Below are 25,648 nucleotides of genomic sequence, written 5' to 3'. Positions count from 1 at the left end.
ATGCTGTATGCATTTGTATATGCCACTTGAGTGAGGTCCCCCACTCATGACGATGAGAGAAAGCACTGAGAGCCTCCCCCATAATTCTGTCCTTCAGGCCCCTGTCCTTGCTGACCCCACTTCTCACTGGGTTGTGGTCACCACCCCTGAAGATCCCACCTGAAAGTCCTCCTCTGCTAGGTTACAGGAGCTTGTTGGCAAAGATGCTGTGAAGCTGGATTCAGAAGTTCTCACTTTCCTTCCAAAGAGGGGTTGTTTTCAGCTTGGATCCATTCAGTGGTCTGGCTTACACCCTGTTTCTACAAACAGGCAGTGTAACTGAGGTAAGAGTAAACTGCGGCAGGGAGCTCCTAAACCTGGCTTTGCTGCTAAACCCGGTGTATGAAGAAATTACATTGTAATTTCTCAGGTTTTGGCCAAACTCCAGGACAACGGTGCAACCGAAGTGAAAACATTCCAAACAAAAAAATGTTTACTGAAAACAGTGGACATTTATATGCACATATAATACAAATACACACATTTCCATTTCTTAGCAGGCAGCTCAGTTTGGCTGGAGCACTGCATTACTACAGCTCCTTATTTCTAGTATCTAAGCCACCTAGTTGTACAGAAATTCATGGACCTAAAATTTCAGCTGTTTCATACTGACAACCGCATCAATCAGGTTATTTAGCTAATTCTGATTAAAGAGCTGATAGGTTGATATTCACTAGTTGACATACAATAATAATTACAAAGAAAGTAACTGCTTTAACAGATCGCTTATTAATAAAATAGAGGTAATGCTGATGAAAGGCAATATAAGTTACCTAAGTGCCAAAATACTTCATTCATCATTGGTAGGTATTAACTGCACATAGATTAATAGTATATACAAAATCAGAGAGACATACATGATTTTTCCTTGCTGAGACACTATTTCTCCTTAAGATCACCTCTCAACAATTTGATTTTCATAGTATAGCAAAAGAACATATTTTGAAAGAACACGTCCCAGTGAAATGTTCTGAACTGTTTAATCTTGTTAACCCTCTGACTCTACAAAAACTTAAATACAGATAGACAACAATTTTTCAAAGAACAGTTTTTTCCTTTAGAACCTATTTTTCACAGAGATACAATTTTTGTTCAGTTTTATAATAATAATAATAATAATATATTACTTCCCACTGTTCTGATGCTTTATTTTCCAGAAGATCTTATTAAGAAGTAAGACGTGTCGACCAAAACTGCAATTGAATATGAATATCCTTACATCCATGAAAAAGACTCATTGCTTCAACTTTTTACTTTCTAAAGCAGCTCAGGAAACTTCCTTATCAGTGGTAAATCTTGATTTAAAAACAACAACAACAAATCCAAACCAAAACCAAAAAAACCCCAGCATGCAGAAATGCACGCTATCCAGAAAGATGCTCTTGCAAACCCCCCCTGGGATTACCAATAAAATTATCTTATCTTAGATATTCATTAGTAAGAGTTCAGTTGAAATATCATCATTCTAACATTCAAACTGTTAACAATGGTGGAAAACCCTAATTAAAACATTAACAAATCTTACCTGTCGAATTATACTTTTTACACAACGGATGGGAAGGCCTTGATAATTGGACTTGATTATCCATTTTAGGAGATGATGTCCAAGTACTTCAAAGACCATACAGACATCTGGGATTTAATTAAGGATAATTTCCAAATAAACTTGTTGATGAGATCAACACAAATGTTTGTTTGCATACTGGCTAAAGCAATCATCACCCTGTTTAGAGGGAAAACAGTTCCCCCTAAAATGAGCAGAACATGGTACATGCTTTGGTACTACATTCCAATTATATATAAGCACATACAAGAACAGTGCCCAAATGTAGAACAAATTAAAATAAAACAATTTAATTATGCAAATCTTGTCAGTTATTTCTACATGTTAACAATAGCATTAGGGTGAACAATGAAATAGGTAATTGTAAAAAATTACTAATTCATTTTTGTTTTCTTTGAAACAGTTAAGAGTACTGATTTGGCCTATTATCTCTAGTTTCTAATAAATTTTAAATTATATGAATAGAAGGTTTTAACAACAAAAGCCTGCAGCAACAGTGTTATACAAAATGAACCATACTAAACATCTTTTTGATTAGGCTCAATTAAGAATCATTTGACAACAAAGACTAAAGTAGTAAGAGAATGGATCTCTTACCACCTACAGTTTTAACCGCACGGAATAATGGCAATCACCAAAGAATTCAGGAACAAAGAAAATGCAGAACTCAGAAGCAACATGCAAAAACCACAATGCCAAAAAGCTTAATTTGACCCAGCATCTACTATTGGCTACCAACAGAGGCCAACAGTAGATGATCAGGGAAGAGTATTAGGCAAAAAACAAGATGTAGGAACTTCCAGTGATTTGTCATTCAATGGCTGGGTAGGTTATCTTTCTATTGAGAAAATATTCAGATATTCAAGCTAATTGTAAATTTTATCATCCACAACATTCCAGCAAGAAATTATACAATTTGACTACACTGAGTTAATCCTCAGACATGAGCTGGGAATGACCTTAATGTCCCTAGAAATCAGAAAGAATGTTAAAGTCTTAACTATATGATACTATAATCTTGCAAAGAATAATGTAATACAAATAAGAGAAAATTAACTATTTGATGGATACTGCAGGAAAATCTCAATGGATGAAATTAGACTGTATCTCAGAGACCATTCATAGGGAACTACATTGTCAGGGGAGAAATCTTACCGAACTTCTCTAAGTTTTATTAACTAGAGTCTTGGCAATGATCTTAGAGTCACTGTCTTAACTTGGGTCAAAATGAGACTTACCTTGTCTATTGGTCTATCATTTACATTCTTCTCAAGTACCTACCAATATGCATAAAGCTAACCGAAGTTTTAAAATCTACATCCCCTATGCTGGAGTTAGACCAAAGTTAAAAGGTCTCAAGACTGGTCAAAGCACATTGTGAAGAACTGTAAGATTTTGATTGCTACTACCTGTTCATCTCACTTCATGTTCCTTAATTCCTGTATTAGAAGAGACAGGGAATAGTCATTTCCTAATCATATCAATCAAGTCTACTCAGAATATTATAAAACTCTGTTCCATTCAGAAAAGGAAACAGCCTTGGTTACTTTACCACACAAGCATCCAATGAACAGAAGTCACTAGTAAAGCACGCAGCCATCAAAAAGGATGAGCAGAGCACATTAGCTCTGCAGGACTTACTAACTTAGCCCATGCAGTGAAGTTGCAATGCTACAGCAACACAGATTTCAGAAAGGCAAGACACTGCAGCATTCAGAAATGAAATTTAGGACACCCGCCCACAGTCCTACAGACCGCTGCTGCTGCAGACTCTCCAATGCACATTCCTGCCGTTCCTTGCACTTACAGAAGTGCTAAGCCTTGCCAGTAACCAGAAGAGAAAGGGGTGTAGGGAAGTGAATAGCTGAGAGGTAAGGGGAGGGCACCAAGAAGGAAGATGCAAGGAGGAATGGCAGAGGCAGACAGAGAGAGGGAGGGCCACAAGAAAGAGAAGTGATATCTACCTGAAAAAAAGATTGCAACGTTTTGCTGGGAGGTCCTGGACAAACTCAAGGCATGCTCAGTACTGGGGAGGGGAGAAGACATACAGGAGGCTCGGTGTTTGGAGTAGGCATGCAAAAATTTGACTGTTGTCTGATTTACTATCCTGATCTGAAAAACATTAACTGTAAGCCAGACTGCCCACAACAAAGAGTTTGGGAAAAGCTGTGCATTATCTAATATGAAACCAGCCTTGCAAGCCCTAGGATCTTCCTACAGCTCCAACAGAACCTGACAGATGAGTATGTCCAAAAAGTCCTCCAGCAAAAAAAACCCTGAAGCCCACCCAGCAGACATGGCTCTAATGAAACGCTCTTCGAAGCAGTTTGGGGAATGTCTGAAAGGGGGAAACTGAGCAGAGCAGCAAAAGTGAGAGCAAACATAACATTAATCAGCTGACAGGCTTAAGTACTTAAAACTGTTCTTTCTTGACTAAAATCCTACCTGTAACTATCTATCTATCTACAAACACACATTACAGGAGCATTTAAAAATCTGATGACGGTTAAAGACTAGTTAAGCTAAATGAAATAAGGCTCTGGTACCAACACAGAACACTTCTAGATGTATCTCAGTTGCTTCTGGATTGGCAGCATTTAGGTTCTATGGCATTTTATTAATGCTGTATATTCTTTGGAGATAAATTTATTACAATTATTATAATGTCTGATTGTGTCAGGAATGTTTCCTTCTTTTTCACTTGTCTCTCCAAACACTTGTTTCATTATGTGATTATGTGAATCTTTTATTAAAAAAATGCTACACTCAAATAAACATTTATTAAGGCTCTAATAAATACCCAGTGCAGACAAACATAATAATCTACACTTACTGAAAACAGCAAAGTGCCCAAGTTCTGGAATTCTGTTCTTTCCTGAAAAAATTGTAATTGCAACCTTTTTAAAATGTAGAAGTAATTAAAAAATTATCAGTCTAGTGTAGCATAACACACATTGTTAAAACCCCTCTGTATATAAACTCTTACTACAGCTCCTAGGAGAAAGACAACTATTTTCAGACACACAGTGCAGGCCAATGGCTCTGCACATTCCCAGCTCTGTGCTACACAGTTCTTGACAAGTTTTCCTGTTTGGAAGCTCCACAACATTTTATGATATTAGCCATCTAAAGGATTCACCCACCTCTCTTCCGCCTTGCTTTAACTTTTAAATGTATTCCATAAGCAATAATCAAGCCTCTATGACGCATATGTTGTTTTAATTTACAGTCAAGGAACAGATATTTAGTGACTTGCCCAAAGGAAGCTGGAAACAGCAGAGCATGGAAATACTCTCAAATTACTGTATTTCTCTCAACCTGCTCAACTCTGTAACACTAATGTAGCACTAATACAGCATTTTTAAAACGGAAACAAATAGTAGCAAAACGTTAAAATCAGTTACCTGCTCCCTCCCAAAAGAACCTGCACCAAAGATTATTTTCCCTAGAAGATAAAAAGGAGTTGATCAGATAATCAATGCAACCAACGGCTGCTCAAATAAGCAATGCAACTCAGGATGCACAAGCTGTCCACAAGAAAACTCAAAGCATAAAATACTTGATATCATATTTTCACTGGTGGTTAGGACTTTGACAGACTTCCATCTGTAATTTAAATTTGAGTCCGGTATCAGCCCATCCTGTCTACTGTACCTTTCTGAAAAATGTACTTCTCAGTAAGGCAGGAACATTTGCCTTCCACATAAAACAACTTCCATACTGCCAGAGTTTTCAACATGAAGGTAAAACTGAAATAGAATAAATCAGTATCAGCTGTCCAGTTTTAACCTGCTAACACAAAGCTATCTGAACCCTTTCTGAACCCTTATTTTTCACTAGTACACGGTCTCTTTTGGCTTTGTCAACTTAAGTGCTCTATTTCAAAAAGATAAAGTTTGGATATGCTTTCAAAATATTATCACTAACAAAATTTACTCTTCACACTTAGGAATGGCTCTCACCTTTAACACAGATGTATACATACATGTGAATCTTAGCAATAATTTAAGAACATTATTGGGAAGCGGCTCTGTTAAACAGATAAGAGTTATTTCTATGTATAGTTATGAATACATTTTCTTATTCCCTATTTCATATTAGTGTTTTACAGTGAAAACAGTAAGTCAAAATTTCTGATTTCTAAAAATAACTTTAATTATTCTTCAATTGTGCAGCTGTCAGCTGAAGACCTGAAGTGCTTTGGTCGCATTAATTTTTTGTGAACATAGTTAGACAATAGAGATATTTATAAAATACTTCTTAATGAGCATCTCAGCTCATAAATTAAAACATATTTTTTGTAGCACAACAGCAGCACCAAGAAACCCTAACCAGGGTTCTTTGCCTCACTGTGTTAAGCAATTTCCTTGATCACAAACCATTTATATTCAAGTTGAAATGACTACTGGCAACTGTATGGTTTATTTTAGTTCATTTTAATTTGATGATAAAACCTAGGAAAAAAGGACACTATACTAACTTCACCTACGTTTAAGAAGCTTTCTACCATGGTAGCTGACCACTGAAGCAACCAGGAAACAAATCAAAATGGGACAAAGGGAAAGCAGTTAAGATGCCATTCTGTAACTGAGAATACTTGTCCCCACGCTCTCCTTCTCACTTATCACAAACCCAAAGGCTTCATAACTAATGTCAAGTGACAGATGGATGGGATGAAAACTGCTTGCACACTTCTCCCTGAAAGGATGCTTTCTAGTGGGCATTCAGATTTACTGACAGTCACCTCCTAGATTCCTCTCCTAGAGGACGAGAGTTGGTGAAGAGCATCTTAACCTGATCTGCTGAAGACTGAAGGCACATCACCAAAATCAACTTAGTGTTAAGCTCTCTAGAGCAGGAACTGTCTCTTTGGTAGTACACCATGAACAATGAGGTCTGTTATTAGGGCTCCAAGATACAAGCAGCGTACACATAAATACCAGCTGTAACAGTAAATGAAAGCACAGTAATATAATAAGCTGCTAAAATATCTAATATAATTAGCAAGGATAACTCACTTTAGTTCAACTCTAAAATCAAATATATTCATAGATCCAAAATTTTCCATGACAACAATATTCAGTCATATTTTACTTCGTCTCTCTCCTTTTCTTCCCCTCCCCTTTTTTTTGAAGGAAGCATTCAAAGGTAAAGCTTTAAAACCTTTGCCAAAAAAGAGCTTAACACCAGGCCAAAAGAGGATCACGTAAACAGGAGAAGAATCTCCATGCCCTCACACTTCCCACAAGAAAACAGAAACCAGCTTCTTCATGACACTGACACTTTCTTTCTCTTTACTACTCTAGAGCAAAATACATTTCCTGTAAGCCTCGGTTATTACAAATCCTTTCTGTAAAACTCCAGTTTTTAAGTAAACTACCTCCCTCTAGTTCTAGCAGACCATGACAGGATTCATGGGAATTTTGTTTATTTTGCATTGTGTTTAGAAAAGCTGAGCTGCTTTCACTCCACTGAGTGCATTACACACTGGACTACTCTTTGCATCTACATATATTTTGGTGTTTCTACGTTACATATTTAAAGTAAGACTAACTAGAAAAAAGCCAGAGCTAAATGCTTACTTATCTCAGTAGATCATTTTTAATGAAGACGCCATGTTTTCAAAAGGATACGAATTCCATTCATTCCAGATATTTTGAAGTCATCAATTAGCTGTACAACCATATCCTTGTTGGGATCATTGGGGTCACTTTCACGAACCTAAACCAAGAAAGTAAACATTGACATTTTAGGAAAAAAATTCACTGTAAAATACTAATTAGTTAGCTTTCCACATGCAGTTAAACAATATTTTGGAGCTTCAGAAATCATGGTAACACAATAATAAGCCATCTATTCAGAAAAAAAAAAATTTAAAAAAAGTTTAAAAACAATATTCTGCTACATTTTTTTAATTCATTATTACTATTATTATTGGTATTGAGCACTGTATTGCATGAGTGATACTTACACATTTGAGTAACTTTATTTCATCCAAGGCTGTCTCTGTATAATGCTGGGCACTTTTTACAACTTTCATTGCAACAAACCTTTTCCCCCTTGAAAAGAACAAAAACATTTTCAACACATGCTCTGAGCTAAAATAGACATACTTTGAAGGTTGGGAAATTTTAAATACAGTATTTCGTAACCTAATGTATTCTGACAGAAAACACTGAAATTACACTTAAAAACAACTTTTAACAATACTCTGTTAACAATCTGATTTATTCAATATTTTGACTCCTTGATGCTAATGTCTTTAAAAGGGGAATCTGGTTACACGTTTTATCATTCAATTAAGGTATAATTATATTTTTTCATTAAAGATACAACAGAAATACAAACATTAGCTTACTCTTGCATGTTCAAGACAACATGCAAATTCAATAAGCAAAGGTAATTTGTCAAAGAAAATAGAATTACACTTATTTCTGAGAGCTTTTATAAACTATACCCTTAACCAAGAGCAAAATAAGACTGCAGACATCTTTCTGCATAAAAAAACAGCAAACATCTACATACTTTATCATGCATGTAAAATAAAAGTTACTGCAAACAAAATAAACTAACATATTAAGAAAAAAGTGAATGGAAATAAATAGTTTTCTTACTGCATATCCCAGCATAGCCAGACTGTAGAGAAGTGTCCCCATCCTAATTTTCTAATAACATGATACCGGCCATTGAAAAGATCACCAATTTTCACTGGATGATAGCCTCCTTTCATGAAAAAATGAGTAGAAAAAGAATATTCAGAAAACAAACAATAATTCCCAGGTTTTCAAGTAATTCTTGTAGTATAAATTTTCCTCTTCAAATCGTCCTGTACTATAAATAGGAAATCTAAAGAAAAATTTACTCTAATGTTAAAAATTCTGCCTTACTAGGCCTGGAGGGAAAAAACTCATGTCCTCTAACTACTGTGGAGTTTATCTACCCTTGTCTCTTATGGCTTTTATTTCTGGTAATATTACCATCTGTTCTCTATTTCCCCAGGCTTATCTTCCACTTCACAGAGAGTACAGGAAAGATCTACATTATTTCTTTATCATATTTGAAGCTTCTCCAGTCAACATATTTTGGATGATTGCAGAATCTCAACAGAGACTGTTTTAATTCCTATTTGCTTTCTACTAATAAAGGCAGAAATAAAATACTTCCTGAGAAAATGTTAACAATGCAGACTTTACTGATGCTCTTCTACTTGGCTCCTGACCCATAGCAGCAATGCATTTCTCTCATGTCTGAGGTTTTTACAGTGAGGAAGAGAGAGCAGGCAGCTACAGGCTTTGTCTGAACTGCTTTTTAATTACTGAAGTCTGCAGTCCTAACTTACACCACTACACAGTTCCTCAAAAGCCCCATTAGGCAGAAAGGCCAACAGGACAGAGCAGGCTGGAGCTCCGGTTTCTAGCCAGTGCGAGGAGGTGTAATGAAGCTTTTTATTTCCTTCCTTTTTTAAGAGGCATTCTTCCTCTCGGTCAAACACAGGGAAGACAGTGAACACACAAGGTTATTATTCAGACCTTAACACACTAATAACAACATCCACAATTTTGCCTAAATTGCAAACAAATAATAAAAGCTGCACCGTGCAACCCTCCAGGACGTTACCAGCAGCAGACTCAGAGCAGCTGTCACGGAATCGCTTCTTCGGCTCTTTCTGGTCCTTCACAATGCCTCGCCCAACTGTCCTTTAGCAGGATCCTCAGTTACTGACTCTTCCACTTAAAATTAAGAAAACCTCAGACCATTTTCTCTAAGTTGCTATATTTGTTTTGAAATCCCCTGAAAATTTTGTTAGAACTGGTGTCCAGTTAAGACAACAATGTGAACTTATCACTTAATTCCTTGGATTTAACCAGGGAATACTCTCTTATCTCCTTTTTATCTGTGGAACCGTGACATCAAATCTGGATATATTTATATCCTTTCTTTGCTAATAACATCTTTTGGCTTAATAGAAGTTCAAGAGTTTATTTGTGAACTTTTCTCAAATGCTTCCAGAGCAGATTAATAAATTTAACACAATTGTACGATAGAACTATAAAGATTACATATTCAACAGAATGATAAAGCTTAAATAATGTATTGCTTTAGATGTTGGTATGTCTGAACTGAAACTCTAAAACACACACAGCTTCAATATTTGTATGTTAAGGTGTAACTTGAGCCTAGCAGACAGCAGACACTCGCTGGTTTGCTCACAGCCTCAACCAAAAGCCATCCGACATGGCTGCAACTGCCCAGGCTCCTGCACATAATACCACTGGCAGAGACTCAAACAGCTCGGGCCAGAGCATCAGGGAAGCAGCACTCACAAGTATTCATCTCAGCAGCGGCCAGTCTGAACAAGTGATAGCAACAAACAATTTCAGATGGTCAGTGCTATATACAGTCTCAGCTATATACAGTGCTGACTTGATGCACCTCCCTGCCCACCTGCCTCCCAGTTTATAGCACCGCAGAGGGTCAAGCATGTTCATGAGGCACAGAAATGAGTCTGATGTGCATAGGTAGCATGGATAGACACACAGAGCGTAGTCTCAGCTCCCCCAGCCTAGCAGTGTTGAAGTTTTCATCTTTTCCATGAAAATTTTGCACAGATCTATGAAGACCCAGATATGAGAACAACCTTTAAACTTTTAACCCATGAGAATTGTAAACTTACTATCACACACAATATTTCATTTCACAAATCATTAGGTATACAGACACCAACATTTTAAGTTAAAAAAGAGCAAAGGAAAAAGGTGGCCCTAGTTCAGGAGCAGTACAGGGCATTGCAGGAGGACCGTGACATACGGACCCAGCCTAGGACTAAGTCCCAGGGCTCTCCCTTGGGGGAAGACCTGCCCTCCCCTCCATTACTGGGAAAGAAATGTTCATGAAAAGCTGCCAGGACAACTCACCTAGCAACCTAAAAAGATACCTTCATTTCCACTGCTGAATTGTGACAACCTCAGTAAGAATGCGCAACATTGCCAAGTGGGAACTCCTTACTTTCCAAAGAAAAAAACAGCTCACTTTCGCAGCACCCGACCGGATTTACACTCCAGAAAAGGAGTGGGGACACGGACTTACTGAGAGTAAGTGTTGACTATTATGCTGCCCACTTCATTTGCAAAAATAAACAGTATCAGCCACATATGAAGCGTAAGTCTATTGCAGCTTCATTGTTATAGAAATTTTGCTGAATAAACTCACATATACAAATCCATACTGACAGAAACATTAAAAACAAAACTAGATTTTAATTTAATTGTCTATTTAACCATCCTTGCAGTAACAGCTGATAAAAATATTTAAAAATCTGAATAAATATAATCATATTTTAAGACAGCTATTGACTGGTTTAAAAAAAAACAACCCACAAAATTATTACTCTTTGGTAAATTCTTTCCATAAAACTCTATCCAGGATGATGCAGTGATACATGCGAGTGGAAGGTTAAGAGAACATACAGTAATTCTACCTTTCCGTTACTGAAAAGGTTTGCATTTGTGAAATGAATCAAGTCTGCCGAACTGACAGCAAGCATTATGTAAAACACTTCCACAGAATTCACTATCACAGTATCATTTCTTCCGATCTGAGTTTTGTCCTGCAGGTATCATTGCATGAGAACAGTAAGAAGTATGAAACGTTATTCTCTGTATAATCATTATTCCTTTGCAAACAGATATAACTAGAAAAACTGAAAAGTATTTAACACCTAGTTTTAACACCTCTCTATGGTTTGCAAACAGATTTTAAAATTCAATAATACAAGTATTTCTAGAACGTTTTACAATTTTCCTAAATATCTAGTCCTATTTAATCATTCCTTGACAGTTATATGGCTTCAGATGTATATGAAAACACTCAAAATGCATGAAGCCCTTTGCACTGCCAGAAGGGTATAAGTGGGCCTTCAAGTATATAAAACAATGTCCAGAAGTAATTTTTTTGCACTAAACAAAATATTTGCTTTTTTAACATGTTAACAGCATAACACTCAACCATGAAGAATTTAAATACAGGTAAACATATGTTTCTAAGAATAGTTTAGGTAAACAAGTGCCTTATAAGTCTGCCTCTGCAGATAGCTTCTGGCATACTTGTACTTCAAAGGGTCAAAAACAATCAAAAACTTGGGATGGTTTCTTCCCATCACAGACAGGACAGAGAACACCCTACAGAGGAAATCAGTCAAAGACGCCAAAGTCAAGTTAATAAACTGGGGGTTGATAAGTTACTTTAGTAAAATCTACGTATTGCAAGAATAACAATACTATATATGTAAAAGCCATGTTATTTTGGTCCCTACCGCACTGTCATAACTAATTATAGCAATACACCAGCATATGCTACAGATACCAATAACGGTAGCATATTCTCTAGGTATATATACTTCACAAGATACTTTCTACTGTCCTAAGCCACAACAGGAGCAGTTTTGGAAATAACAGATTACTGTTCCTGTACACGTAACTCCCTCATTATTCATATCAGCAACATATTCATTTACAGGTTGTAGACAGCAAAGTAACAACACGCTTAGTTAAATGCATTTTAAAAACTGGTGTCATCCTATGATGAATGTAATTAAGTTCTTCATGACACAGAAAGTATTTCTAAATAGTAGTAACAAGAAAGCATCTATGCAAAATTAACGGGTTGAGAAAAATGATGTACTTTTGGTAAAACAATATTGGTATTTGAAAATATACAATGTATAAGTGGCACTGCTGATAATGTAACAAAAAAACCCCTGTTGCGCTATTCACTGCAGCACACAGAAAAAAAGTCTCTCTCACAGCTAGCTAGCTACATGCACTCAAGAAAGAGGGTCAGAAAAATGAGATCATTATTCCTAAATGTCTCCTGAATGTATTGGTAATTGTAGCTGGCTAGCTCTATGTTTGTATAGGGAATTATTCCCTTTGTGAACTGGATGAATGGGAGACATCTCCAGGGGGCAAAGAAGATGATCAGAGAAGCAAAGAATTCCAATTACATCCATGACACAACAGGCTTTTGAAAAAAATCTCCAAGTGTTTCAAGGCTTTTCAGAAAAGAAGAAAAACTAGCTTCACTGTCTAAGTACCCCTTGAAAAATCACGTAGTTGGACTTCTGATATTTCCATTCCTTAAACAAATAAAGATTTGAAAAGCATTTAATGTAAATTCAGGGACACCAACAGAAGTCATTTCACAGACTTAAACAGGCCCTGGAGGAAGCCCCCAGGGAACAGAGGTTAGTCTGCTTTACACTGATGCCTGTTAGTTGTCTCTTTCACATCAGGTGCTAATTCCAACTAATCCAATTTCCTGATTAAAAATACTATTATGACTATTTACTAACCACCACGTAATGTGGTGAAGATGTGAGCCCTGTACATAGCAACATATCCTTAAAAATAAAAAATAAAAATAAAATTAGTAACAAAAATACCCTGGCAATGGGAAGTACAGTTAACAAGTAAAATGTTGAATTCATTTTAAAAAATTAATTATATACTCCCTCATCAAACTTGCCCTCCTATGAAATTTCAAATTGGGGCTGAAAACAGATGAAGTATGCTCTGTGCCTCACTCAAAAATCCTAAGAGATTGCCATTTTGGATATAAAATTAGAAAGAAAAGAGACACTCCAGTAATAAATGATAATTTCCAAATATTTACCTTCCACTCAGTAAATACAGGTAAGGTTACCCAAAACAGAAAAACATATTCAAACCAATAAAACACCTCTCAAAAAAATGGAAATAATGTATCTAAAAGCCATCCCTGGAATTCTTTACCAAATAACTTATTAATTCCCCATATTGAATATAAAATAAACAAACAGAAAGTCTGTATGGCCCCAGATCATCCCAATCTGGCCATTTGATTCAGATTCTTATGGTGACCTTCCCTTCAGTTCAACTCCAGCAGACTAAAAGAAGTAAATGTACTGATCAGTCTAACAGGAAATTACGGTCAGAAAATAGGTAAATCATCTACTGGAGCAACAAAAGCAATGTTCTTGCAGAAACAAATAATTATTATGACATCCAAATGAACCAAAGCTTGAACCATCTTTAATATACTTCCATCAGTTCAGAACTTCAAGACCAAAAGAATACAGAAGAACCTTTAGGTGTAGAGAAGTTCCCTTAAATTTTTCAGGAAACTTGCAAGTTTTCTTAGTGTAACATGTAGTTCATTTTAAAAGCATACAGATCTCACTACTGACCTGCTATAGTCACAGAGACTCTAGTTAAACAGGTAACTTATAAGCAGGCTGTAAACTTACACTATTTTTTTTGCTTGTTTTGTTTGATCTAGCTTCTCCAGATGGTGACATTTTGCAAGAGATACTGGAACACAGACAACAATGGATTGTTTGAAATTAAATGCAGCCCTTACTTCAGGGAAGAATTAAGTGGGGGCCTTGAAACGCTTAATCTCAAGGAAATACAGATGTTTACAAGTAAACAGATGTTTAAACAACAAACCCTTACTGATGGAAGATGTTACAGATACCAAAAGAGTTATCTTAAGGAACAAATGTGTTGTAACAGAAATAATTTTTAAAAAATACAAACATGCTTTACTGACATGTTTTTCTTTTCCCTGCTGCAGACTTCAACATTTAGTTTGAGTTTACTGTTTGGTTTTCACTACTGGTGTCTATAAGCCACTTATTAATAAAACTTCTTACACCAAAATGAAATAGTCACTTTCAATTGTTAAATCTGAAAATACAAAACAACTTGTTCCAGGCTGGGAGAGGAGATTCTTAAAATAGCACACCTCCAGGCTTACACAGAAACTTCTAATTAAGAAGACATCATCATATTTGACACAGGAAGTGTTTCTTGATATGAGGAATACAGAATACCAGATATAGTCAATGTGCATACAGTGCTTTTTGGCTGTTCAAAAACATTAATCTGAAGTGATAAAACTTTGATGTTTCCTAAAGTAAATTCATATCCTTGAAATCTACTACAATAGATAACCCAAAGTTGATAGACCTGTTATTTACGATTTTTCATATAAGTACAGTATACATTTTACCCTAATGGGAATAGACTTGCAACTGTAGCAGTGACATTAAAACAAACTTAAGTATTGACACTGTTGTACTGCAGTCACATGTTTTTATGCATTTAACGATATTTTAAAAATTAATATAGGCAACTACAAAAATTAAGGAAATCAAGAGCTAAAACAAAGATGTAGAGAGCCTCAGACAATGCTGAGGGCTGTGAAAGACAACATGCGAAAAAGAAGCATGTAACATCTCGGGCTGGTGCCGGTGAGAGAAGGGGAAAAAAAGAGGGATTGTTTGTTTTGGTTTGGGTGATTTTGTTTCTCCCTATAACTAGGACATCAGGAACAAAGCAGGGATGCAATATTTGTATATTTATTGCAAAATGTATAAATAAGCTATGGCTAAGTGAAAAAGTAAAGCTGAAGACAATTGTGCATCTGGACCTGAAATGAGCAGTTGTTCATAATTCTTGTACAAATAAATAAATTCTGTAATTAAAGATCAGGTCTTTAAAAACCTCCCAAGAAGCAGAGCTAAGACTTGCATGGCAATGTTACCCTCATCGACACTGGTGAGTTGCACACACCTTTACAGTAATCTGCGGGATCCTCTTGTTCCTCATCGTCGGACCCTAAAATCTCCTCCTCTGGCTCTGGCGGGGTGGGCTCCGGCAGGGGTGGAGGTGGGGGCGGGGGTGGAGGTGGAGGTGCAGAGGGAGCTTTCTGTTGAGGCTCTGGCCTGAAAATGAAAGAAAGAGCATACTTAGTAAAGAGCTTCCTCACAGGGGTAACCCAGCCCTTCAGAGGGGAGGAAAAAACGCCTTAGGAAATACCAGTGAAGCATGTCTCACTTATGTTCTCACTGTCATCTTTCATATCACCTGTGGAACCCTAGGGAGGCATGGACAGAGATGCACCTGACCAGACCAAAAGCAGGTCTCAAGTGAATTTGGACTTACTCGCTGGAACAGCTTGCAAAAGATATACGAAGTATATAACCAGATACGGACAAGCTTTTAGAATTCCTGACAAGCAAATGAGATGTTAGGCCTATCTTCTTGAGTATCATTGAGAAGAAATATTTTTCAGACAATATCAAGTTATTCAAAAGCTCCTGCCTGCTAGCTGAAGGAAGGAAGATCTCATTAATACATAGCAAGAAACAATCCTCTAGCGACACTGACCCGAACCAGATGACTTAATGCACTTCTCCTCATCTGCAGCTGCTGCCAAGACTATGGAAAGCTGTATCAGTATACAAAATACTGAAAACAGCTATTAGGAAGCAAGAGAGAAAAATTAATCTTCCTAGGTAGTCTATCATGCCCTCCCAGAACACATACAGCATGCTTTAATATGCACTAATTGGAGGGGGAAAAAAGAAAAGAAAACCAAACCGAACACCAAAACCCAACACCACCAACCAAGAGGTGTTTTTCTGACTGTCTTGCATCTCCAGTTTAGAAAAAACAAAAAAATAAAGTATGTTTTATATCCTATTCCAAGAAAGGCTGTACTTGGTATTTCTAAACACCTACAAATTACTCACATTTCAAAATTCTGAGTATTTTCAATACACATAAAAAATGAAATCCAAGGTTGAAGCATACCTGTTTGTCAAATAATTAAGAAAGCCTTCTCCAAACAGGTTGATGCTGTTATAGTTTTTGTATTCATACAAATAAAAAATATATACTTGCCAAATAATATACTTGGAAAATACATTTGCAAAGCAACTTACAGTGTTTGTGCCATCAAAAGCTGCTATAATTTGCATTTATATCTACTTCAAATCTAAGCCATCTGAAAAACACAATATTAACAGTATTTTGTCATTCATACAATAAAAAAATAGAAATTTGTAATTTGCTAATTTTTCAGCTCCTGAAATTTAGATTCAAATACTTTCTTGATCATGAATAAAAACTTTATTTATGTTTATCCCACTCCTATAGTCCTCTTCCTTATAATTCTCCCCACCGCTTTTTCTTTTTACACACTGCAATTGTTCAAGACAGACAGAGCATTTGGAGTCGAAGAGTACACAGTTGGTCAGAAATAAATTCCACTGGCAACATGCACCGCCTGCACAGCAGCTGCTATTATGCCTTTGCTTTAAAGGACATCACTGGAAGTTGCATGCATACCAAATCTATCTGCCTGCTACCCCTTTCAGATAATAACATTCTTCTATTCGTTCAGTAAATGGTCAGATTTAAAAAGGAATATTTGGAACTAATTTATTAATGGTTTAAGTTATGATGAGAAATCTACCCGAATAAATAAATTTATGTAATTTTTAACCACATAAAGCTTAGGACAGAATAGAAGAGAAAGAAAGGACCCATGCGTAGGATTAACAATAAATATGTTTGCGCGTGCTCCTACTTACATAAATTATGCTTTTTTTTGCCTTTATCTTTCCTCTTTTGTTCCCAACAGATGTCTCTATATTGTACATTGCGATGAAAGTAAACTGATACAGCAAATGGAAGGTACAGCACATTCTCTGACCAGTTAATCTTACTACACGTTAGATTAATGGCCCTCCAATAGCCTGGTTTCATGGTGTCAGCAAGCTGACGGCCCCCACACCCAGTCTGATGTTGGCAGAAAGCTTTAATCAAATAAATCATAGTATAAGGATCTACATTACAAACTTTGAAACCTCATCTGCTGGGCACAAGACCATTTTGGATACACAGATCAAGAACTATGAACACTTAAAAATTAATAATGCTAATGATGAGCAAGAAAAATAAAGCATAGTAAAATATCCTGCACTTCATCAATATATCTGAAAGCAGTGTGCCAGGTAACACAGGCACATCCATCAGTGCTTGGACTCCTTATTTTAGATGGTACCATCATTTCACTTCGTTCTGACCACGAGTTTCCATGTTATTATTTTGGTCACATAAGATGGTACAAATATCGCAAAACCTAGGGCGGGTTAGGGCAATGCGGTACAGGGGTCCTAAGTTCAAAAATCCATTGAAGTTGTGCCAATTTTGTCTTTTCAGTAACAACTACTTGCTCTATTTCTTCACATGATAAAGATAATACTTTCAAGAGAATTGGAAGCTTTTCTGGAATTGAGATTCACACATTTTGCTGCTCGTTTTGAAATAAACATCAAGGAATACCAAGAATCTCCCTCCAAGAGAGGTAGAAAGTGTACAACCCAAGATTTCAAAAAAGCCAATATCTGAATTTATTCCTAGGGAAATAGATTAAGAAAACAGAGCTGCTTCTGAGTCTCTCTCAAGCTACTATATTTGATTTTGTTTTGAAAAGGGTTATTTTTTCCCTGTCTCCAATCCTAGTTGTATTTGGTATTCAGGAGTGTCTTCTAATTGTTCTTTGTGGACATCAAGAAGGAAGGAAAGATACTACTTTATTTCCTTCTGGAGTTATTTATGATTTTATCTGCAACTAACAAAACACTGATTTAAACTAAAATTTAAGGAAGATCTTTGCTTTGTCCTTTTAGCTTTGCTAGCATCTTTTGAAGCAATCAAATATTAGTAGATGAAGAAGGGTGAAGGAAAGAAATGCTGCTGAGTTACATCACTGCTAATTCTGCGTTACTGGCTTATTTTGCCATTCTTTGCTTCAGTTTAGGATTCTTAGCATTGTTCTTTGGTTTTGTTCACTTTTACATTTCTGGCGTATACGTAAAGATCAAGTCTTCAACACTTGACTTGGCTGGTTAAATTCTGCCTACAAGTTGAATAACTCATCCTGGCATCACTGATGCTTGCTCTTCTGCCAATACACAATTTCACAGTGTTAGGTAGGACATCAGTCAATGAGAGAACTCCAGTTTTCCTGTTTCTTAGTAGCCTTTTTATTGAACTGGAAAGATAAGCTATGATGAATGTTTCACCAATATCTTCCTTTGCGATGTATGGCATGAACATATACTTTATTCAGCTTAGATTTCATTTTTCCAGTATAGAGTTTGTTAAAATGTGAATTATTTTTTCTTCAAAGTGGACTTTAAAACATCTTTGGCATTAAAAATCCAGCCATTAAGAAAGCTGTAATAAACATGCATGCTAACCTCCATTTCCTTTTCAGAAACATAATTGTCAAAAACTATCATAACATCACAAGCTGTTCAACAGCTGCATTATTTCAAGTTGTTACTCTTTCTTATTTCCTAAAATGTTGTATGTAATGATATGCATCAGGTAACACATGCATGCAGAGGCATATAATAAATCTGTTTTTCTTTTTTCTGAAGTAATCACTTGGTCCTCTGTGGTCTACCACTACTAGGTTATTCATCACCATCCAAGCATAAACACTTAATTAATAGGAGAAGATGACACACCATTTCTAGACTCACAGTATTCTGTCAGTAGATATGCAGAGAATTGACCATCTCCACAGGCTACAATGACAAACCTTATACTTGTATTGAAAGAAGCATTACAAACAATTAACAAACACTAGCCAGGATGTTTTATCTTTTAATTACTCTCTTTTAAATGGACAAAAATAAATTTACAGCAGAGTCCAATCAAAATAAAATGAAATTCTATTTTTAACCTGCTCTTAGAGGGAATGCTTAGTAAAAGACAGAAGAAAAACTGAAGCATTTCTCCTCTATAGTGAACCTGAAGCAAAATATGCCAAAACGCTGCACGGAGTCTTACAGAAAATCAATTGCCCACTTTTAAGAAATGTAAAATTACTGACAACTTAATTTTACTGTTCTCCATCATGGACACATTGCTCCATGTTCCAACTGGGGAACAGCCAACAGTAAAAACAATCTCCGTAACATTAAAACCTGAAAACGCTGGGAAAATTATACCATGAGAAATTCAGGAAGAACTGTTCAGGTTTTTTTTTTGTTGATGTTGTGGGGTTGTTTGCTATTCTTCTGTTCTGGAAAAGGTAAAACAAGAGCAGCAAGGGTGATTAAAAACACGAAATGCCTTCCATATGGGAAGCATCTGAACATATCAGAACTCTTCAGCCAGGAAAACAGACAGCGGAGATCTATAAGATCTTGAGAGGCACAGAGAAAGAGAATAGGAAATGACTGTTCACTGCCTCTCCCCACACAAATTGAGCCAAGTTGACAAAAAATCTAAAGAAAAAAAAATTACTCATGTAACACATTAAAAATTAAAGCCACCTTTTTTCCTCGGATATCATGGATAAGAGAAGTTAGCTAAGTTCAAATAGGGCTCAGAAAAACTCATGGAAGAAAAATCGACTGATAACTAGTACAAAACTGCCTTTGACTCACGAAGCCCATCAGCCTGAGATCACTGGATTTGGGAAAGTATTCAGCACATTGGGGCCCAACCCTGTGCTCTTCCCCAGGCAACTGCTCCTGGCCAGAGGGAACGCAGATGCACCTTGGGTCTGACCTTGTGCAGTCACTTCATCCTCAGACATTCCTTCCTTTTTCTCAACAAATGAACGACTTCCATTACTAAAAATCAAAACAAACTTCAGGCCTCTTTATCCAAAACCCTCATAGACAAAAAATATGTTTTTATTGTTATTATCAAGTAATGGATAATAATGCACTGCAGGCAAGATTGCTATACAACAACATTACCTGAAGAAATCCTCATGTTGTTCTCCATGGGGAACAGGCATGTAACAGGAGGAGTCCTTCTCTATGAACACTGTACTGTAGGCATGGTGAACTACTGAATTTATTAACTTCAAGACTACTTTTAGGTAAACAGAACTTTACCTTGAATGTAGCTAAAACCTGCACCTGATTCTCCTACCTTGAGGAGAGCATTGTCTCAGAAAGAAAACAGACTGAGTCAAATGAAAAAAAAAAATGGGAGGAAGGCAGAAATTGGTGGGGTTAAGCTAAGAACTACCTCAGTCTGAGGGGAAAACAAAACTCTCCTTAAGATTTTCATCCAGAGAAATCCAACACATCCAGAGAAATTTTTTGCTAACAGAAAATGCAATTAAAAGGAAGTTAAACGACTCCTTCATTTATTTAATAAAATAAAATTTGGAATAAACTGTATTCTAACAATGTTATGAACCTCCTGACATGTCCACAAAGGCTCTTTGGGGAATTTCAAATTAGAGATAGGAAAAAAAAAAAGGAGGCGGGGGAGGGTAAACATCAGAAGAAATGTGCTGTAAACCTCCTAAGAGATATGAGCTTTAAGAAATCTACGAGTGGGTGTGGGTCCATCTGGAAGGAGCTCCAGCTATGCGTCCCGCCAGCTCCAGAAGGCAAAATCTTTCATGCTCCTGGGCAAGGCTCTCAGGTGCTGTAGAGCTTAAAGTCTGAAATCTCTATACGCAAGTTTCTTCCAGCTGTTATTAATTGCTTAAGGACTCAGTTATTTGGAGCTCTTTCTCGTTTGTTCAAATGGTGTCTGCTTTACTAGTTGACCTCTTGCCTGTTCTTTTTCCCAAATGCAGATTTAGCTTAATTAGACAGGTGCCTTCTAACAGTGAGCTCTTTGAACCGGAGGCAGCCTTAAATGAAGGCTTTCTAAATAAATACACACACACACACAACAAGCAACAAAAACACAAAAAAGATCAAAACAACCCTGAAGTTCTTGCTCAAGGAACAAAATTATGTTGCATATTTCAAGTAAGATTTTAAATTGGTTATAAATCTGAATAAATTTTAATAGTTATAAATTCTTTGTAACTTAATATTATAATTATTTTTAATTATGCCAGGGGTCATCTTACTGTTTTTAGAAACAAAGTCTATAAATCCAGAAGGAAACAGAGCATAAGGAGACATGTTTTTAACTAACTCCATGAAATTGTTAATGTGAACTTCCAGAGACCGCTTTGCTTTACATCAAAAATGCTATTTGTGTTCTTATACTAGTGCAAAACTATACTATAATTTCCAATTCAAGAAAAACCATGCATAAAAAGAGAGGCTGCTGGCACGTCACAAGCATGACACAGTTTCTACATCTGGTCATTATCAAACAAAATTATCATTCCTCCTGGGACTGTTAACATTCCTTTGAAAGATACCATCATACCGTCAAACATCAGTCGAAGCACCAGTGGAAACTCCTGCAATGGAGCAGGCTGAGACACAGTAGCTTCTGTAACCTCAAATGAACAGCAAGACAGAGAATGAATTTTTCATTCCCATCTTGCTTACTAGCCTTTTGGAGGCAACCTTGAGCTTCAATGTATACCCGAAGTCAAAGTAAAATGCCAAGGAACTCTGCCTTCTTCCGTTCAAAACGAGTACTATAAATAAATACCATTTCAAGCAGCTGATACTGCAGTCTTATCATGCCACCACCACAGCCTAGCAGCAGAGTGCTGGTGCAAAATGAGAGATCCTTCTTGTTTTCCACTCCTCACCATAGAGCTTCTCCCTTGCCTCAGTGCTGGATCTAGTAATTACACAGCCACAATGGATAACAAATCCATGAACTGGGCTCCCTCACTCTGCAGTCACATCGGAGGCAAGGCGAGCAGGACAAGCACATCGCCAAGGGCAGAGCTGAGGGGAACCAGTAGCAGCCTACCATTATATCAAATCACATGTAACAGGAAGCAGTAAGGTGTGCCAGGTTTGTAGACATTACAGGAGGTAGCTCTTCCGGGCTGTCTCTGACATGGAGTTACATCAAGTTCCCAGAAGTAACTGGTTTCAAGCTCTGAAAGTCAGTCCCAAATGAAATTTTGTTCTCAAACACATGCAATTCTGTTAAAAAGTTCTTAAGACAGCAAACCAGAAGCCAAATCTATCCAGGAAGCCTCAGTCTTAAGTGAACTTGCCAAGGTATTATGTTTTCCTCCTCAAATACTGTTTTTCTTGCAGAGTTCCACTTTCCAGACCAGTCATCCATTACAGACTTGCAAAGGGAAAAAGTCAACAGCTAAAAAAGAAAAAACAGACCCAGCTAGTGACACCAAAAGAAAATACCTAGATGTACTCTCAGCACTCTTGTACTTTACCCATATTTCTAGTCACCAGTAAAGTGTCGTAAAGGCTGAGAAAGTGGGGGGGGGGGGGGGGGGGGGCGGGAATGCACAAATTCCTAAAAGCCAAAGAGGAGAAACACAGCTGTCATAACTCCGTGGAATATGTACTGGTCGATGGAGAATACAGAGTTTCTTATATATTCATCCTAACATGTCAAAATGAAACCTCCACCTGAAGTCAGATAAGGAATATTGCTCCAATGCAGTGATAAAAACTTAGTTAAAAATGAAGCCAGTCTCATAAACTGCATATGAAGCTTCAACTTCTCCAAATCCTCTTGCAACAAGAGTCCTTTCCCACACTGCACGGCTCCTTCCTCCGTCTCCCTGCGTATGCACTTCCACTTCTGACCAATTAGAAGACCTGACAGGAAACACTGGCACGTGGTAACAGAAGTAGGCACTATTTGCTTTGACTTTGTTTTCCTCTGACTATGGTTAAGCTGTGTGATGGATTACTTTTAACAGAATGACTCACAAGTGTATAAATGGAAATTAATTTTGACTTTCTTTTTGGCGTGTTAAATTATAGTGTTTCTAGTCTTTCCATTAATAAGATATAATCAGAAAACATGCTGTTGTTGCTTCAGCATCTTACAGTTGCTGCTAGCAACAAATCTGCAAGTTTTGAAGGGAAGGGGGAAAAAGAACCCTCTGCTCTCCAACAGCCCTATCTGCCCCTGGAAAAGTTAGTATATTTAACTTAATTTGGCATCAAAACCCCTTAAGTCAATGACCCTTTGAAGTCAAAGATGGACTCAAATATGAATTCATAACTAAATTATGAAACATGGGATTTAGTCTTTGTTTATCAGTACAAGCCAACAACTTCCTTAGCGTTAATATAAACATAAATACACTACAAGAAGTATAAATTCCATTTATATGTGTTAGAAACCACATGAAGACAACTGTGATAATCTTAAGCAAAATGAGGAGTAAATCAACAAATGCAGTGTTTTGCACCCCTTTTTACCTATTTAACAGCCTAGTAGAAAAGATTTCATAGGAACAGTGAAACTCTCACCCTTCACTTAATATCAAATGCAGTCAGCAGCAGAGTACCTCCTGCTTTTTTTCCACCCAAAGCACCCTGGTAAAATGTAATCCTGACTTCATGTGATCATCTCAATGCAAAAAAGCATTTTTCATCTCCATGCTTAGTTAATGTTTGGAAGACCCATTCGTCCTGTTAGTGCAAATGCATCATGCTCTGGATTATGTCTGAGAACTCAGTTCTACAGGCAATGAGAAAAGTGTAAGCAGACAAGCATTTTGGATGGTACAAACAGTGAGGGACATAAAAAAAAAAGAGCCTGAAGGAACAAGGTTGCAAGACTAAGTCAGCAATTAGAGGAACTCCTCTGCCTGCTGCAAATCCAAAACATCACTGCAGCAATAAATTCTGAATGCCATAGTTGGAACTCTATTGATACCAAACGTCACCTCATTAACCTTGCCTTCGAGAATCTGGAATGACGATTTTACATGAACTCTTTTAACAATCGTAACTTCTTTTCACTAACAGACTTTCTTTCAAAATGAAGGCTTGATCTCAATCCTTCTAAAAACACACACACACCCCCCAAAACTTCCAAATGCTAGTAACATCTCCTCCACGTAACTTTACAAGAATTTTAACAAATCTCTTCACAATCCCTTCTAGCACTTTATGAAAGTACCTATGCTTGCACTGCAGTATCAGTAAATAATAAAAGCAAGCTAAACAAGAGCAACTTAAATCTTTTTACCTTAAATATTAGACATAAGTTGCAAATATGCCTATCATTCAAAAACATTTTGCCAGTGTTCAAAAGTTACTAAAATTCTTCCATTTTGGGTCTATGTGGCCATAATACAATATATGAAATGCCTGCTTTGAGTTTCTCTCTATATATTGCTTGTTCATTTTAAGCATCCATTTCCATAACAGAAATACATAAAAGAAACAGAGACTGCAAAGTCCAGCAGCAGTCAAAAGCGAGAAAATGGCAAAATTACAGACACGTGTTTTTCACGAAAACTCCTTCTCACCCAAATACAGATAAATAGAGAGCAGCTGGTTTTAAATATACCATATTTTAAAATATGGCCTCAAATATTTTGAGGCCTGCACCTATACCTGGAGGCAAACAAAATTTTAGCATCCATTCTTGTATATCTAGTATTATCATAAGCAAGAACATAATTTTGAAACCTGGACACTGACCACGGCTAAGCCAGGAGCAGGAAATGAGCTGCCAGTAAGCACAAACATGGCATATTTTTGCTGGTCTGCTTAGATCTGCATGCTGTCTTTGCTGAGCTCTCCTGCATCTCGGAGACAGTTTTTGGAGCAGCAGTTTCATAAAGGTGAAAAGAAAAGGAATCAAGAACTCTTTAGCTCTGAATTACAGTCCAGATGAGACTGGCTTTTCATCTCCAGTATGAGGACTTTCACACTGTAATAAGATTGACTCAATGAAGCCTTCTTCATCTCCTTCTCAAGTAATACATCAAGCAATTCATGACCCTTTACTTGACCTTTTTGTCTTCTTGTCTTCATAGAGGCAGTAGCAATTATTACTGTTCAGAGACATGGAAACACTTTTTATTTGGATAATAGTTTGATAAATTGATCTAGAATAAAACAGTAACTTAAGTTCCTGAGAAAAAAGAAGTGCCTAGATCTCTGAATATTTTTTCACTTTACTATGCATACTTTTTAACGCAAAATTTACAGCTGATCTCTTGCCCAACCACCTTATAGAACATGGCATCTTTTATTTATTTTATGCAAATTTCACAACATATGTTTCCAAAAGCCGCTGCATTCAGCGTCCTCTCCTGTCGCATGTTCCCTCAGTGCAGAGATCATTATTCCTCAGTCCGTAAGATTCCTCCATGTGCCTTGTTGCCTATTCAACTTTCCCAGGGAAATGCCTTTCAATTCCTTATTCCCATCAACCATTTATCTTGTGGATTGTAGAGCCCATTTTGGAGCTCACCATTTTTTTTTAAAGCTTGCAAGTGAAGGTCTTCTCATTTGACTAGATCTTCAACAAG

At 36.8% G+C, this 25,648-nt stretch overlaps 1 protein-coding gene across 3 annotated transcripts in view; it reads right to left on the bottom strand.

The window, feature by feature from the left end:
- SRPK2 (SRSF protein kinase 2) overlaps positions 1-25,648 on the bottom strand; it is a 151,476-nt gene that overhangs the window by 35,240 nt on the left and 90,588 nt on the right. For all 3 annotated transcript variants that reach the window (XM_050898801.1, XM_050898810.1, XM_050898817.1), the window contains exons 3-7: positions 15,217-15,368; positions 8,218-8,326; positions 7,575-7,662; positions 7,237-7,324; positions 1,565-1,671 (exon numbers count right to left, since the gene is read on the bottom strand). In XM_050898801.1, coding sequence (XP_050754758.1) covers positions 1,565-1,671; positions 7,237-7,324; positions 7,575-7,662; positions 8,218-8,326; positions 15,217-15,368 — 544 coding nt within the window. The remainder of the gene's footprint in view (positions 1-1,564; positions 1,672-7,236; positions 7,325-7,574; positions 7,663-8,217; positions 8,327-15,216; positions 15,369-25,648) is intronic.

The sequence above is a fragment of the Gymnogyps californianus genome, chromosome 1 (assembly GCF_018139145.2).
Source record: "Gymnogyps californianus isolate 813 chromosome 1, ASM1813914v2, whole genome shotgun sequence".
Taxonomy (NCBI): domain Eukaryota; kingdom Metazoa; phylum Chordata; class Aves; order Accipitriformes; family Cathartidae; genus Gymnogyps; species Gymnogyps californianus.
This window is presented reverse-complemented; position numbering and strand designations above follow the sequence as displayed.